This window comes from Gymnoscopelus microlampas (genome assembly GCF_963454915.1).
Source record: "Gymnoscopelus microlampas genome assembly, chromosome: 2".
Taxonomy (NCBI): Eukaryota; Metazoa; Chordata; class Actinopteri; order Myctophiformes; family Myctophidae; genus Gymnoscopelus; species Gymnoscopelus microlampas.
This window is the reverse complement of record NC_139939.1, coordinates 33,830,788-33,847,602: the sequence shown is the minus strand read 5'-3', so window position 1 is coordinate 33,847,602 and position 16,815 is coordinate 33,830,788. Positions and strand designations below refer to the sequence as shown.

General features: G+C 43.1%; 2 protein-coding genes and 1 pseudogene across 3 annotated transcripts in view; all 3 read right to left on the bottom strand.

Annotated features, from left to right (window-relative positions):
* Window positions 1–4,199, bottom strand: part of LOC311056797 (adhesion G protein-coupled receptor L1) — a 39,853-nt gene extending 35,654 nt beyond the window's left edge. Inside the window, exon 1 of the mRNA XM_084073605.1 lies at window positions 4,171–4,199. The gene's annotated coding sequence lies outside the window, so the exon portion shown is untranslated. The remainder of the gene's footprint in view (window positions 1–4,170) is intronic.
* Window positions 4,200–8,354: 4,155 nt separating this feature from the next.
* LOC311054994 (nucleoredoxin-like protein 1) lies at window positions 8,355–9,725 on the bottom strand (annotated as a pseudogene). Its single transcript has 5 exons — window positions 9,626–9,725; window positions 9,559–9,594; window positions 9,038–9,127; window positions 8,688–8,902; window positions 8,355–8,497 (listed from the first exon to the last, which is right to left on the bottom strand). The product of its transcript is annotated as a nucleoredoxin-like protein 1 (transcript).
* An 885-nt stretch (window positions 9,726–10,610) lies between these two features.
* Window positions 10,611–15,985, bottom strand: nxnl1 (nucleoredoxin like 1). Its single transcript, XM_084080066.1, has 4 exons — window positions 15,082–15,985; window positions 13,380–13,629; window positions 12,990–13,079; window positions 10,611–11,763 (listed from the first exon to the last, which is right to left on the bottom strand). The coding sequence occupies exons 1-4, from the start codon at window positions 15,137–15,139 to the stop codon at window positions 11,388–11,390; spliced, it is 774 nt and encodes a 257-aa protein (XP_083936192.1). The 5' UTR covers window positions 15,140–15,985; the 3' UTR covers window positions 10,611–11,387.
* Between the last annotated feature and the right edge of the window lie 830 nt (window positions 15,986–16,815).

Genomic DNA, 16,815 nt, shown 5'->3' with positions numbered 1-16,815 from the left:
TATACTATAACGAAGATATTCTGACGGATCTAGGGAGTCCTGACCTGAATCATAAAAGTGACAGACCGGTGTGGGATGTGAATGATACATCGGCAGCATCAAAGTCAAGCAGTCAGGAATCATTGATAAATCATTCTAACAGATAGATAGGGATATCACACTGGGTACAAGGACTCACACCAAAGGAGATAGCAGTCAAAACATCAAGTTAGGAAGAGTAAAGAAAGAGAGAAAGAGAAAGAGGGAAGAAAGAGGGAGGTGGGGGGGTAGGGTGCAACATATAGAGAGTCAAAGAAAGACGTGCCGTTGTAGAGGGGTGAGAAACATTGAGCACAAAGGGCATGAGAGAGAGAGTGTGCAACCTATTTGTGCTCCAGGGCCTAGGCAATAAGGCAACAAAACAGCCACGTCATCTTATGTTCTTAATGGAAAGAGAGAGAGCGAAAGAAAGAAAGAGAGAGAGAGAGAGAGAGTGTGAGAGAGAGAGAGGGGGGGGGGTGGAGGTGGAGGAGAAAAAGACAAATTTGCCTTTGCTGGCAGGGAAAATAAATCCATTTTCAAGCTGCTTCATCAGAAATGTGTTTCTTGAAGGACAGAGGCGAGAACTGCTCTCTATGTCAGAGAGACGCTGTCAGTAAGCCGTACTGATGGAGAACAGAGCATAATTGTAAATATAGGGGCAGCTCATCTCGAATCAGATTTTTTAAGCCACACCATGGTGCACGTTTCAGACCATTAACTTCTATGGGTCTCACCAGTGCACCGAGGCCTATAGGCGACAAACAACCAGGCCCTGTTTCACAGTCATAGAAGCCACATGGCTGCCTGGTTGATGCATGACCCTGAGGAATGGATGTTTCCTCCCTGCCAATCACAGACTCATGGCTGACAGCAAGCGTATGTGGCCTGCAGTGCCCCTCTCAGAGGATCGGGGTCTGTCTATTGTATATCTGACATGTAGACAGAGTTGGGGTCTATGCTGTATTTTTGGTAGGGCCTGTTAAGATCACTAGGAGTCTAATAGTCTAGTCAAACTTATTTGGACTGTATAGAATGCAAATTCTAACAATATATAAAACGTTACTGAACTTATGAATGATTGAAGGATTGAAGGAAGCTAATTTTTAGGTTAGGTACATATGTCTTACATGCCCACTTTATGTCTTCAGGTAGGCTGATAGCTGGTAAGGTTATAACAGGTTTGGTTTTTGGTTTGTTCATTTGTAATTATGGCTTAGGTAAACCAAAGCCAAAAATGCACAAATAAATAATTGTTAAACGAATAATATTGTGTATGTTTATTTGAGTGGGTAACAGATCATTGCTTGAAGTGATGTTATTGGCGATAGAGCCGTTAAAAAAATAACACCTACAGTAAGAGCACCCCAGAGTAAATGTTATGCTGCCATTAATTCTCACAATAAAGCGTTGGGTAAAAGCAACTCAAAACAAAAATATTTTCTGCATTTGCCAGATATGTTTGCTTTTCCTTCTTTCTTTTTTTAACCAGGATATTTTCCTCCATGAAATCACTACCTACATGTACCAACTAACAATCATGAACAGATGGGTAATCTTCATTCAATGTCAAATTGATCTCTACAGCAAAACACACAGTCTATACACATAGTAAACTCTAAACATACGGGTATATACAGTATAGAAGAAAATGTACAACATCTATATGCATTTATTTTATGTCTGCAAAAGTCCCCTAGCACTCACTGTTAAGTCTTGTATCCTTTTGTCACGATATGAGCTGTCATGATGTCAAGTGAGACATACAGTTTCCTGTACACTTCTTGTACTCTAGTGAATAAAGTGATACTGATGCATGATGACACATAAAGGCTTACATGGCGATTGCATCAACATTTCGGTCTGCAGGCCTTTCTTCAAGGCAACAGAGGTACCTCTATGATTTTCGAGGCCTGTGCAGCACTGTAGCTTTATATTGAATATACAGTATTTACTGTATGTGTGTGCGTGCGTGCGTGTGTCCGTGCGTGCGTGTTCATATTATTACATCAGCAGCTATAATCTGTGGTAATAGCTAAGATGGGTTCCCATCCCCAGCGGTGGGGTTGCATCGAAGAAGACAAAGCCAACGTGACAAAGAAGCCATCAGTGCAAACCTGAATGTGTCCAATCATTTTTGAGCTGGGCGGCAGAACGGACAAAAGCAAAGGCTCACAGCATTAGCAGGGATTTCAAAAGCCACTCAGATCAATTCTAGTCCTTCAGTAACTGATGGAAAACAATACGGGAAACTGCACAGTAAAATCCTCAGTGTTCATGTAACTCTCAGTGTGGACCCTTACAGGTCTAAGCAGAGGTCTAAGCAGACAAATATGGCTATATTTTACAATTCAAATTCATCAATCAAATTGTGTGTGTGTGTGTGTGTGTGTGTGTGTGTGTGTGTGTGTGCATTAAACAAATGTGATGCTTTTTTCTCCTCAGCGGTTGATGTAAATGATCCCTACAAAGAGTGGGTGAACAAACAAGCCTCGTTACCTTTGCTTCTCTTTCCATTCTAGCATGCACAGCATATGCGCAGCCGCACACGTGCGTACACACACACACACACACACACACACACACCCACACACCCACACACCCACACACACACACACACACACACACACACACACACACACACACACGTAGGACATACACGGATACACACCCATATCCGAGTCACCATATTAAAATGATTGTGAGTCCAAAGATGCATCTATCAGTTCAAGTCAGTCATCCTCCTTTTCATTTCGGTTTTCATAACTTCTTAAAAACACTGAGTGTGTGTGCGTTACGCACGCAGGCAAATACACACACACACACACACACACACACACACACACACACACACACACACACACACACACACACACACACACACACACACACACACAGGGTTACACAATCATGTATTACAGAATCAGGCAGACAAAAAGGAGCATTAGTCACGACTGAGAATCCTGTCAGGCAGCAAGGATCATCTGCTGTCTAGTTTCTCTCCTGTGCCATCATTCCATCCTCCTATTTCTTTCTTTCTTTCCTTCTTTCTTGTTTGCTTTCTTCCTTTCTTTCTTCCTTTCTCCTCCTGCTCCTCATCAGCCATGCACAATGCCGCTCTAATTCAGCCTTCAGTATCCCCTCTGCATGCAACCTTCTCTTCCTCATGGTCACTCCTACATCCCACTGACCCAGTCATCTCCCCTACAGCTGAAAGATTAATGATGGATGACACTCTTTCTCTGTCTGTCTGTCTGTCTGTCTTTCTCTCTCTCTCTCTCTCTCTCTCTCTGTTTCTTTTTTGTTGATGTTCATGTCACATGCACGTATAGCACGTCAAACCACACTATTGTTAAGAATTATACACAGTATCCATTTACTTAACTCTGACAGTGTCAAAATGGACCCAAATTGAGCCGTAAGCGTCCATTTGGGTCCAAGTCCACACTGTGTAGCGAGTTACGGTCCATTTCAATCCATTACACTGTCAGAGTTAAATGAACACAGGGATTTCACTGTGAATTAGTATAGGCTCTATGCCTGTTTACATCAGTGCATGCTGCAGTATGGGTACAACACACTGCAACAAAGGTTGTGTAAGTACTGTGTATATATATGGACGCACACACACATGCGTGCATGACACAGGGAACAGGGAGCTCCATGGAAGAATTCTGCCACCCTTGAAAACGTGTGACACCTTGAGGCGCATGAGAACCACAACATCATTCAGCCCTGTCAACTGACAGGCACCTGAACTCCTGTGACACCCTGCCACCTTTTCCCTCCCACTATCATAAAGTCCCAAGGGGGAACTAATCCGGAGCACATGAATATTTCACCACAGCATATACTACAGTGTGGCACCTAAGCTTCTAATGGCACGGGCTGGCGGCCATCATCAGCGCAGACGTCCCTCGTCTCTTTTTCACAGCGAACGCTTGACAATGACAAGTGACCAGGAGGACACCTCCAAGTGTCTCCTGGGGAACGGTTGGTTGTCCAGGACAAATGGTAGTGTGTGTGTACGTGCATTTGCAAGTATGAAGAGGGAGATGAGAGAGGGAGGGAGTGGGGAGATGGGAGGTGTGGTGGAGGTGGGGGTGATGGGGGGGGGTCTCTCTTACCCTACATCCGTATCTCGTATCTTACCGTCAGTCCTCCGGTTTCCCCTCCTCTTCCTCCTCCTCCTCCTCCGCCTCCTCCTCCTCCTCCTCTTCGTTCACTGCGTCTCCCGCATCCCGTCTCTCTCCTATGTCCGCGCCCTCCCTCCTCCCCGCCGCCGCTCACCCACTGTGCTCTCCTCCCTCTCTGCCAGTCCCCGCTGCCCGATGCATGAAATCAAAAGATGCACTATAGGGAGGAGGATGCTGCTGCCCGGGTGATGCTAAACGACGAGGCAGTCATTAAGGTGAGAGATCCAACGAGACACAGAGGCTGAACTGGACTGGGCTGGGCGTCCTCCTCTGACGCTGCTGGAATGGTCAAACGGTCGGATGGATGGACGGGCTGTGCACTATAGAAGCATCTATCCTTCTTCACACCCTCCCTCCCTCCCTCTCCTCCTCCTCCTGAGACTCGATGGCTTCCCCGCTGTGTGTGTGTGTGTGTGTGTGTGTGTGTGTGTGTGTGTGTGTGTGTGTGTGTGTGTGTGTGTGTGTGTGTGTGTGTGTGTGTGTGTGTGTGTGTGTGTGTGTGTGTGTGTGTGACTGTGCGTCACGTTGGTACCATAATTCCCACGGGTTTCATTCCCAGAGACGATGTGATGGGCTATATAGGCCCGTATAATCTCCCAATAGATAGAGAGAAGAATACGATCACAGTATAAAATAAATAAATAAATACATTAATTAATTAATACAAAATAAAAAATATATTTAGGCTACACATACGGACGCAATTGGCGGCCGGATTCTTCTCTGTTTTCCCTCCCGTACGTTGTTTTGGTGGAATTGTTCAAAGCCTTAGATGGTTATTCGTCGTTGGGCTTTAAATAATACGCTCCAATATCACTGATTACATCCTTTCATTTGGTGGAAGATAACGTCGACGTGATGATGATAACGGCCGCTGGTCGCACATCCTTCTGATCAGGGATCGAAAATTGAGGCGCAGTGACTGAGCGAGAAGGACGTTGATCCGTAGAACACAGGGCTAAAGAATCATGGCAGTTATATAGCCGCGTAATAAAACGATGATGGGAAATAATCAAACATGTACAACCGTGTGAGAGACAAGGTTTCCCGCTCGTGGCCTCGCCTCGCGTCCGTCGTTCTGTCTGTTCTCCTGGCGCGCGCTCTATCTCTCTCTCTCTCTCTCTCCCCCCCTCTCTCTCTCTCTCTCTCTCTCTCTCTCTCTCCATCCGTTGGTCTGCTGCTTGTTGCGCGTACTGCGCTCGGGAACGCGCATAGTGTACGTGTGTAGGCCTGTGTGTGTAGTATGTGTATGTATGTGCGCGTGTGTGCATTTAGAGAGAGAGAGAGATAGAGAGGGTGGGTGGGGGCTGCTATACTACACTTTCAAGCTCGTTTGAGAGCGCAACAATAACATGCCATCAAGCAGCCAATACAAATATATACAGTCGACTTATAGGCTACACTACAATTATTATTTAGCTATTATTTTGAGAATGATCTGCATGTCAGATGCCAGAATCAATATGAATATGTATAATATTTCACCCCGATGATATAACACGATGAAGGGCTTTGTGCTGCTTGTGGAGACTCTGCCTACAGCATTCCATGAATGCCAGCAGAATAGCGGCTACAGTATCTCACATAGAGAGAACAGGCTTTACAATGTGCTCTAGCTAGGCTACTCTAAAAGACAATGGGGCGGATGTGGCTGCCATGTCAGTCCCTCCTTCACCATAAGATGATCCTGTCATACTTCCCATTCATAAACTCCATCAGACCTGTCAATCATCCAGTCCTATTAACAGGTCCTCTTAGCAGCACCATGATGACGTATCATCGTCTCTCACATTACGTGACGACACGGCTCCTCCACTCTCCTCTTATCATGACATGTCTACAAAGCTGAAGCTTGATCATTGTGACACTTCCTACCTATAGCCCACTGCAGGCCACCTACAGAGTAATCTGTATAGGCTATTTTGGAGAGTTTGTGTGAAGGATTAGAAAAGATTAAATTGTTATGTGTTAATCCATCATTCATTCATGTTTGTCCCAGTTATCTGTTTTTACAATGGAGGACCTGGACATGAATATGGCCACATACACATTTAAATACTGGTTGAATAATCCAGCCATACTATTCTGTAGAAGCAATCGGCTGTGCAATAATCAAAATCATCAAGAAAGAGTTGAATACTATACTCATCATACTGTATTGCTTGCTATTTTGCAAAGTCTACATGGTGCATCTTTTTGGTAAATAGTGCATTTTATACAGTGCCTTTATCCAAAGCGCTTTACAATGTGCATTAATTACATTCACACACACATTCTCACACAAATGGTAGATGAAACCATGCAAGGCTATATGTGACAATTAAGAGCTTTGAATTTGCATAATTAACAAGACATTGATCCCAGGTTACGATTGGTTCTGGTGTCTAAAGAGGAGCACCCTTGATAAAGTCTTCAGTCACTTTGTCTTGACTTTTGAGAATTGATTGATTATACATATACGTAGAATGTGTGGGCAGCACAAACAGATCTTTCCACTGAAAGGTCACAGGCCATATCCCTGGCAGGTAGCCTGTGTCCACTGAAAGGTCACAGGTCATATCCCTGGCAGGTAGCCTGTGTCCACCAAACATGTTCTGTTCTAGAGTTCTGTTCAAGTGACACTGAGCCCCTCCTCGTGCTCACTCCACATAAATTGCTCTCGATAATGCATGTCAGCTAAATGTTAGACATAAAATGTGTTTTGACTGGCAGTCAGCCAGAACAAATATGGGGAAACAATGTACATTACAATGATCTATCTTTGAAAAATCAAAAATGTTTAAAGTAATTTTCATCTTCTGCCGGGCGCAATAAAACAGGCTGTAATGACAAGACTTGGCTTAGGCCCGTTCTTGGCTTGACTGTAGTTGGCAGCATTTAAAGACATTTAAAGACAGCATATTCTACGCAGTGGTCAGTATCTGTGCAGCGCTTAAATGTTGTGTTTAGATGTTGTTTTACATGGCTCAATCTGAAGCGATCAATTGTCTTACCTCTACACCACCCTGATTCTGTTCTGCCTCCTTTTTGAGATTTTGTTTCGATTCTAAAATTTGAATTCCAAATAAGAAAATGTAAATACTAATCCAGCCTAAGCAAGGGGAAGACAGAAATTGGGCTGCACAGCAGCAGCAAGGGATGAATCCCTATGCACCTGCCTGCCTGCCAGCCTTTGTCTTAACCGACAAACATTTCACCAATGCACAAATATTAGGGTGCTTTGTTACCAGTAGTAGTTATATAGCTGTCCTTTAAACTCTCATAGAAAAATACAATTTAAATTGTGCATATTGTTACTGCCCCAGCATAGGGGAACCGAGGCGCAACATGGCAACACGTAATCCCTCACTTCAAACCTCCCAATGAACCACCAGCAAGCAGGACTTTTGTCATGTAATGTTTTTTTTTGCCTTCAAAGTGGGTTAGTCGTTATAAAATAATAAATAATAAACAATATATACCCTAACTTAAAGCTGCACTATGTAGCTTTCCTCTTCTACCCCAGATTTTCTAATTGAATCTTGACCATCAATCTAAATGTCTCAATAGAAGAGCAGGGAGACAAAATACAACCACCCCAATTGTGTAAGTTATATTGCCCAACCACCGCTACCGAAACCCGGCTTACAGCACAGAGAACCGAAATGTGCATGACATGTTTGCTGGCAGTCCAAGTGAAAGTGAAGAGAGAAGCCTGCTTGCGCTGAGAATAGCTGGCCTTTTATCCTCCTCCACCATCAGCCTGGGACCAATCACCCCCTGGTCACCTACTCTCTCAGTAACTCAGTCAGCTCACGGTTACACATACTACCTACATACATTATGACATGTATAAGACCGCAGGGTCGTAACAATATTCAGTACAAATATAGCACTTTAATCAATAGTGTCGTCAACAGGTTTGATATGGCGGGACCATGTGCTGGATAATGGAAATGAGTTTTACTATTCCTAACCACAGTTTAAAGGGGCGTGGATATGCCAAAACGCCACAAAAGCGCTCCAACAAACACACTTGGCTGTGTACGTGGGTGGGAAGCCAGGATTGTGTCCTTGTCACTGCACTAGCAACGCATATTGGTTGGTCAGAGCATGTGTTCAGCCGGGGAACGTGAAGAACCACTGTGTGCAAGCTCAGCTCTACCAGTGAGACTCCTCACTGTCAGGTGCAAAGATGCTGATGATTTCCATGTGTATAGGAGAAGGCACATGATAGTCTAAAGTCTTTACACCCTCATCCCCATGATAACAGTGGAGGTTGGCAGTGGTAGGAATACAGTATACTATGGGGGGATATTAACAATGACTAAATTAGGAGAAAGAAATTCATAATAAACAGTTATTAAGAAAAAGAAGTATCTGTGTCTTCTTGGGGGAATTCAAGCCAGTAACTCACAGCCAAAACTGTCCTACCCACTAGCCTAAAACATTGAAACTGTCCCACCCACTAGCCTACAGTACATTGAGACTCACAGGGGTCGCTGAAGCTGCGCATGGCTTTCTCATCAAATTCCTCATTGATCAAGAAGTTCCTATCAATGAGCTCTGACGCACGCTTCCTGTCAGTTGCGAAACTTGCTATGGCAGTTAGGGCCAAGGCTACTGCGTTCAGAATGAGGATGGAACAGTCAGACCACACGACCACCACCGTGGGCAGCTGCTGCACCTAAAAAATGTTTTCTAGCTCCCTGTGGAGATAGGCATGCACACACATGTGATGATATACTGTAGCAAAAGTGTTTGTACATACTACTGCTTGTCTTTATTATTATACATTTTTTTACATTATACTACCTCACGGCTCCCTAGCTATTTCCAACCACCTCCTGTAGGGGTCATCATATGTCAGGAACAAACACTTTTTGGACAGCTCATTGAGAAAGCTCTCCAGCGGTTCTTCTGATGGGTCCAAGCTGGGAGAAGAAAGGAAAGAATTGTGTAGGTTATTGTATGTGTGTGTGTGTGTGTGTGTGTGTGTGTGTGTGTGTGTGTGTGTGTGTGTGTGTGTGTGTGTGTGTGTGTGTGTGTGTGTGTGCGTGTGTGTGCGTGTGTGTGTGTGGGGTGTGTTTACATAACATGCAAGCGTGAGTCACATATACCCTCCGCTCTACATTTATATTCACTCACTCACACTTACATGATCACATTGGGATCTCTGGGATATTATAAGCTCGGTGTTCCATGCCATTGAGTGCTTGGAATGTTGGCAATATAGGATTTGATGCTTATTCTATGGTTGCACTTGTCATATGCTTCTGACAAGTGAGTCCGTGTTTGTGCATGTGTGCGGTGTGCCCATATGTCTTAATGTTCATTGTTTACACATGCATCTGCTATACCTGATGTACTGTACAGCAGAACCAGCTGTGCAGAGCGATCAACGTAGTACTCTGTTAGCTGTAATACTGTACTGTATGTCTGTAAGTGTTGGGACAAACTCCTGGCAGCTCTCACACACTCTCACACAGCAGATGCAAAGAACAGCATCAGTATGCGGTTCTGTAGGCGCATACTGGTGGTCCTTATTGGTCTCCACCAGAACATAATCGATGAACAGGTCCACCATGATGTGTGTTCAGGCTTCAATGGAAAATCGATCATTTTTAATATGCTGCATTCATGTGTAATAGCAGGCCTACAGACAAGAAGACCTTCTGGCCTAAAATCTCCCTTGTCCGCAGATTGTCTTAAAATTCTCGAAGGCTGGAATCAATCCATATCTGAATCTAATTACAGAATCACTATGTCGTATGCAGTTTGCTTATCATTCTGCATAAGCCCTTTTAATTACCAGAGTCCATCTTGTTTTGGTAGCAGATAATGGTCTGGTAATCCTCCTATAGCTGCTTCATCAACTTTACAACTCCAGTAAGTGATTCCTTATACCTTCAGGCTGTGAAACCAACACAGTTTGTTGCTGCGTGGTTTCCCTTTCACTTCGTCTCCCTGGACTATAACCGTACATCTGTTCTATCACTGTCACCTTTCTCCTCTAACGTGATGGCATCTGCCACTGCCACCTCCTCCACTCCCTCCCTCCTCTGTTCCTTTGTGTCTCCGCTCCCCTCCCCTCCTCTGTCTAGAGATGGAGATTACAAGGTCAGGTGATGAAGGGACAGAGAGATAAGAGACACACTATTAGAGTGATGTGTGTGTGTGTGTGTGTGTGTGTGTGTGTGTGTGTGTGTGTGTGTGTGTGTGTGTGTGTGTGTGTGTGTGACGAGAGGTGTGTCAGTGAGTGAGGACGAGTGGTAGTGAGAAGTGTAGCCCTTAAGATATGCACATTAGTCACTTATGCATGTAGTTATTTATTAGCATTAGAAAATTAATAATGATTTGAAAATATACTGTACAATATTTCTTATAGAAGGAAAACGCAGAGTGATCAGTAAAATATAGTAGTGAAATGTATAGAAAATTAGTAATTAACCTCTACTGAAAACAGATTAAGCATAAACAATAAATCTTTAATTTATCATAGTAGAAAATAGATAAGGTTTTCTGAAACCATAAAGTTAACTTTGCTGGTTGTATTAGGCTATGCATCCAAAATGTTATAGATTCGACACTGGCTATTGTTGAGAAGAGAATTGGCTATTGTTGTGATGGGCAACCAGTGAGTAATGGCCCACATCCACCCATGTAGGCCTTCAACTTGAATCCTGCAGTTACAGGCACCAGAGTCATAATCGATTGTGGCTGTGGTCTATTTCAGCACCCATAAGAGCCATTTCCTCTCACCTACTATAGCTGTAATTCAATGAACAGTTGAACACCACTTAAAAACGACTTTTACAAAATGAATGATAGGATGACAGCAAAGTGATCATTTGTATTTCAGAGCCATGGAATGATGAGTCTTTGTTGCTTTCTTTACAAATTATTTTTTTTAGCATTCAGAAATCTAATTCTTATACAATTTACAGCATACTGTCAAAATAATCCTATAGGCTTCATCCAACTCATCCATGTCAAATTTGTGAACTGAGGCAGACCTTTAGTACTTGTGGGCAATGCTGGGCATAGAAAACTTGATTAATGTGAGGAATGGGAATAGTTGACTTGGCATCGTTCTACATGTTTTACAAAGAAGCCTGGCTTGAATAAATGAGATGACCAGTAACAGAGTGCCTGGCTTTCTCTAAATATGAGTCTTTTCTATTCTCTTTGACTTCATCTTATCCCCCATGGCCATCTCCCCCCTTCTTTGTCCTTAGCCCATGTTCCATCTTGCTGCTCGTCCTGTCCTTCATATGCCTCTTTCCCTTTCACCCACGGTTTCCACCATCTCTTTTTCCTCTTATCATCTTCGGTCTTGTACTTGAGTCTTCTCACGGGGTCAGAGGCACTATGCAAATTCAGGTTGTCAAAGTCCTCATTGAGCATGAAGGTCCTCTCGATGAGTTCCGCAGACTCCTGCCAGTTGCGGAAGCAGTCGGTGCCATGGCGGCGGATATCCTCCACAGCGTTGGAGGAGAGGATGGAACAGTCAGGACGGAGGACCATGACTGTAGGTACATCTTTCACTTTAAACCTGGCCTGTAGTTCGCTGAGGAGAGAAAACACACGCACGCACGCACGCACGCACGCACGCACGCACGCACAATTTATAGATACAAAAATATATCGTGTAAGGCTATAATGTCACTCAAATAAGAAATCTTACTTTTGTTTCAATTTGCTTAATCATAATAACAGTAATCATAATTTAAACAAGATGACACCACACTCTCACACCCACCCACCCACCCACACACACCCACACACCCACACACACACACACACACACACACACACACACACACACAATGCTGTACACACTTTAAGGACCAAAGTGTTACATTGTCCATAGTCAATGTCGACCACCTAGTTTATATAAACCTATATTTAGGTATTTATTGTTTTGTGATTGTTTTGTCCAGATGTCCACAGAAATACAATTCTGAGCTGCCAATGCCTTTCTGCCATGCATTTCTATGGTAAAGACACTCTAGGAGCGTTCCTCTTCCGAGGGCCGTGCATCGTGTTTCAGCGCTCTCAGCACCCAGTGTTGTTTGGCAGAGCTCTCTGGGCTCATGTAGAAAATAAATAGTTCTAACCTTTGGAGGAGCTCATTAATAGCACGTTTTTTTCAACAAACAAATCAAAATCGAGGAGAGGCAGGGACGCAGTAGAAAACCTTGCTCCCCTCCTTTACCCTATGCGGAAGATCAGCAAAGATAAGGGGTTGATCCTGCATGGCTGAGTCTGACAAAAACCTGATTGTTTACAATTTTGACTTTGAAGTGATACTAGAACCATGAGAAGTCCATGTTCACTCTTCAGCTAGGCTATTTGTGCTAATAATGCAGATGACGTTCGAGCACATGCAACTCACACCAGTGTCAATAAATGCTCAGTGTGCTCAGTAAGCACTCAGGAGTCAGGACATGATATCCAAAGCGCTCCTCCACTCAAATAACGCTTTCTGTGGACACAGCCCCTTACCTGGCCACTTTAAAGTCTTGTATAGCGTGATTTTCCACACCATTTCAACATTAATGGTATTGACGTTTCTTGTAAGCTAAAGTGAGATCTACTACCAAAGAACACATTCATCATGTAGCCTTCACAATCTCTTCAAATGGCTAGCATACGTAGCCAAAATTAGACTGGTATGGTCCTATAAGCCGAAAATAATTCATCCTAGGCTTTTTCGCTCGAAAATAAATCCCTTTACTCAGTCAGTTTCTAGCTTTCGCTGTCACACTCTAGTCTATTACTATTTCCACCCACTTCCTGTATGGGTCCTCGTGGGCCACGAACAAAGACTGCTTGTGCAGGTCCTTGAGGATTCTATCCTGTTGCTCCTCTGATTGGTCCACACTAAGAGGGAAAGGGGAAGAAAACGATGAGACAATAATAACTGTGTGCGTGTGTGTGGAATGTTTATCCAATTCAATCCGGGAACACATCTCTGTCTTTTAGATTTCTTTGGCTATTAAAAAATAGCAGATATACAAGCTCATAGCGCGGCACTCGGTGCCACGCTATGAGCTTGTAGATCTGCTATTTTTGAAAAATCTTGAAAATGTGTGCAAATCTTTGAATATATATTTTTTAAAGCGAACATTTGTAAAATATTTTGTTCCAGGGACCCCCAGAAGCGAAGATTTGACCAGAGACCTGATGTAGATCAAGGTCAGCAGCGCTGGGTATGCTATGTAGGCCGGATCTTTCAGACGTTTGAAGAAGTCATTCAGCGTGGGAAGAAACTCCCGACACCGCTGGCACTCGGCAGACGCAAAGAACAGCATCAGGATGCGGTTCTCCAGGATCGCTGTGATCTCGCGTTCAGTGTTCAGCTCATCCTGGTCCCAGTTATTTTTCACCAGACACCGGTCCAAGAAAAGGTCCACCATAGTGAATAGGTTTGCTGGAATTGTGCAACAAGTGAGATTTTTTTAACCACTCAAGCCCTATTTTTATACTGTACTTTGTTGTAATGGTGACATACAGGGAAAATAATGGATATTATAGAGCATATGCCCAAAATATAGGGGCAGCAAGTTCTAAGTGGGTAAAATTACAATTTAGGCATTTTGTATTTATCCAGAGCACTTAGAAAGTGCAAGATCGGAGTAATGGCATGAACCCCAGTGACTGGGTTCATGCCATTTACTCTGATGACTACATTGACAAGGGCCTAGACCGGGGGTCTTCAACGTTTTTCAGGCCAACGACCCCTTAGCTGAGAGATGTAATGTATAATATATATTTTTTAAAGTCCCTATCACACAAACATTTGGTGGCCCCCCTGCAGTATCTCTGAGGACCCCCTAGGGGTTCCGGACCCACTGTTGAAGACCCCTGGCCTAGACAAATGTTACGACAGGGTAATGTGCAGAAGTAAATAGTGCAGAGAAAACAAATAACTGATACAATTAACTAAACATCAAACCTAGCATCTGACATAAACAACAGGCTCAATGACATACTGTACTGTACGTACTGTAGCATTTTTGAACAGGTTTTTGAATGGAGGTGCATCTACATTGGGAATGCCTCACAGAGATGCAGTCCCACAGAATTGTGTTTCTTGTGCCAGACTGACAGCATAGTTATTGGTTCACATTTTATGTAAGCTCTTGGATATGGCATTCTCTCTAACTATTATTTTAATTATAATGATTAGACTGTAAGTTAGAGGCAGTATTTTGATGTGGGGTTTGGAATAGGGTTATTGACAGAAGAATATTAATGCTATTTATGTTTGATTTATTATGATTATTATGATTTATTATGACCATCAATCTGTCCATTTACTATTCTCAAATTGGCTATAGCAGGACGTTAGGTCTTAAGCTAATTGATGGGTATTAACCACTGTCTCCACAACACTTCAGAAACAGTATCTGTCACAGATATACTCCACTGGGAATAAAATTACAAACACTGAGGCAGCGCACAGGGTTATTTTACTTTGAGTAGATTCATGTTTCCAAAACAAAGAACAAATTCAGGTAAGCACTAAAGCTCAAATAAGCTTTTCATGTGTCAAACTCAGCCTGCATTTCATAGTAAAACGATTCACTGCATGTTGATTCATATCACACATTCATCTTGGTTGACTGGCTTTTGAGATCTGAGAAGAGTCTTTGTGGCCACAAATTTGGACTGAACTAACAATTTAGTGACTTCTGAGAGCGAGTAGTATTGGTCTTTACTTAAAAAGAAATGGGTTAGACCACCTACTATTTCATAAGAGGTCAATATGCTTATTTCACTTAACCTTTTATTCAAAGTATTCAATGGTTGCACTTGATGTTAATTGTTATCAATCTTTGTTGTTATTACAGCAGCTTAGTACTTAAGTAATTTACCTCACCTTGAAACCGCAACTCAAGGGCTGGAGAAAATATCCAAGTGGTTCTCCTCCATTTCATGCCATTTTAATTCCTTTATTTCCCCTGTTTTCTTCGTCCTTCACTTCAGCTTCACTGTCATCCTGAATCCGCTCCAAATCTGTCCAGTTTGTATTCCTCTTACATAACCCAGTTGATCAGTGTCCCCTTGAATGACGCCTTGCTTCATCTTCCTCTCTCCCTCACTTGTCCACCCTACACTCTCCTGTCCACAGGGGGAGATTAGAGGCTAGTACAAAGTGGAACAATGTAAGTTGCCGGCCGGGCTGACAGAGGGCTTGTCTACTTGTGTATGTGTACAGCCGTCAAAGCTCCAGCAGATCAACATGAACAATCCCATTACTTCAAAGGAACAAGGGAGGGCGTAAAAGGAAGAGAGGGATGAGCAAAAAGAAGGGCAAATTGGATTGTGAGGAGGCGATAGAATTGATATAGGTCACGGTAAAGAGTGAGAGCAACAGAGAGAGAGAGAGAGAGAGAAGTATGTTGTGCTAGAAGATTTAGTAAGGACAGAGAGCTACTAGTTTTCTTCCACCACAGTTCAAACGTGTCTAGTCAGGGTTAACTACTGCTCTCTAGGAAAATTATCCTTTTGCAATGCCTTTGTCAAGAGAGTGCATGAGTCACCAACATTTAATGGTGTTTTGTTTTTGTTTGTTGGCCCTGATGCAGAAAGGTAGCTAGCTATTGATCTGCACTGGCACCTGCTGAAAATACCTGTTAATCTCATAGAGGGCAGGTGGAGCAGCTATAGAGTGAGAAAAAAAGAGAGAGAGATCTAATAGGATTAGTCTGAGACACACACAGTCATGCGCAATCACATGTGGAGCCATGCAAGGCTTGTTCTGGCATATTAAACACATACACGTATATACTGTATACACAAAGACACTGGTAGCTACCTGTTGTTTTCTTAATAATTCCTTGCTACATGACTCAGTTCAGACCTGTCATGTTTACAATATCTTCCTGTGCCCAAACTGACATCCTACTATAATTTTAGTAACCGTGGTGAGTGAAGCTACCCGGTTCTCCTCAGTGGCTGGAGCAATTGCTCTGATTTTGCACACAGCCATTGACCATTACCATCTGAACTTAACTGTAAAGCCCGTTTTTCAATGTTATCAAAACTCAGCTTCTTATTAGCGTTTATGTGTCAAACAATGTCGCCTCCCGGGTTGCCACATCATGTGCGCATATCCCCCCACGGATGCGTCGACCGGGTATGGTCTAGTCATTTATAATTACCGTATAACAAATAAATGAGCCTGACAACCTGCAGGAGAACTTGGACAATGATTAGCTACTCACCAAGAGGCTGATGCATTATTATTATAAAATGCAGATCACTTTACCCTATGTGTAGAGCCTACAGTATAGTTGGTGACTCTATTGATGGGTATAGTGCTTGTGGTGGTCACATGCATGTAAGCACACACATACACAGTAAAACTGGCAAGATATGGCTTCTCATTAAATCTACAAAATACCATTCCTCTGAAATGATAGAATCAACTTCTTACAGTACATCTGCTGTTTACATAAAGTTACAAAAGAAGACCTGCATATTTTAGTGAGCTTGCATGCTGTATAATTTTTGGATGAGAAAGTCCTTTGTGAGCATTTCAAGGAAGGACAGAGCAGGTGTGCAGTGAACGGCACAACGTCAGCGAAAGGACAGGGAGAAGTGTGGGAAG

Bases quoted from the DNA above. Each gene is read 5' to 3' on its own strand.
- nxnl1 (XM_084080066.1), bottom strand. From the start codon at position 15,139: ATGAAATGGAGGAGAACCACTTGGATATTTTCTCCAGCCCTTGAGTTG. The intron at 13,080-13,379 runs GTCTCTGGTCAA...TTTCCCTCTTAG, and splicing joins CTGACCTTGATCTACATCAG to TGTGGACCAATCAGAGGAGC. The intron at 11,764-12,989 runs GTGGGTGGAAAT...TTCTCTCCTCAG, and splicing joins CACGAGGACCCATACAGGAA to CGAACTACAGGCCAGGTTTA.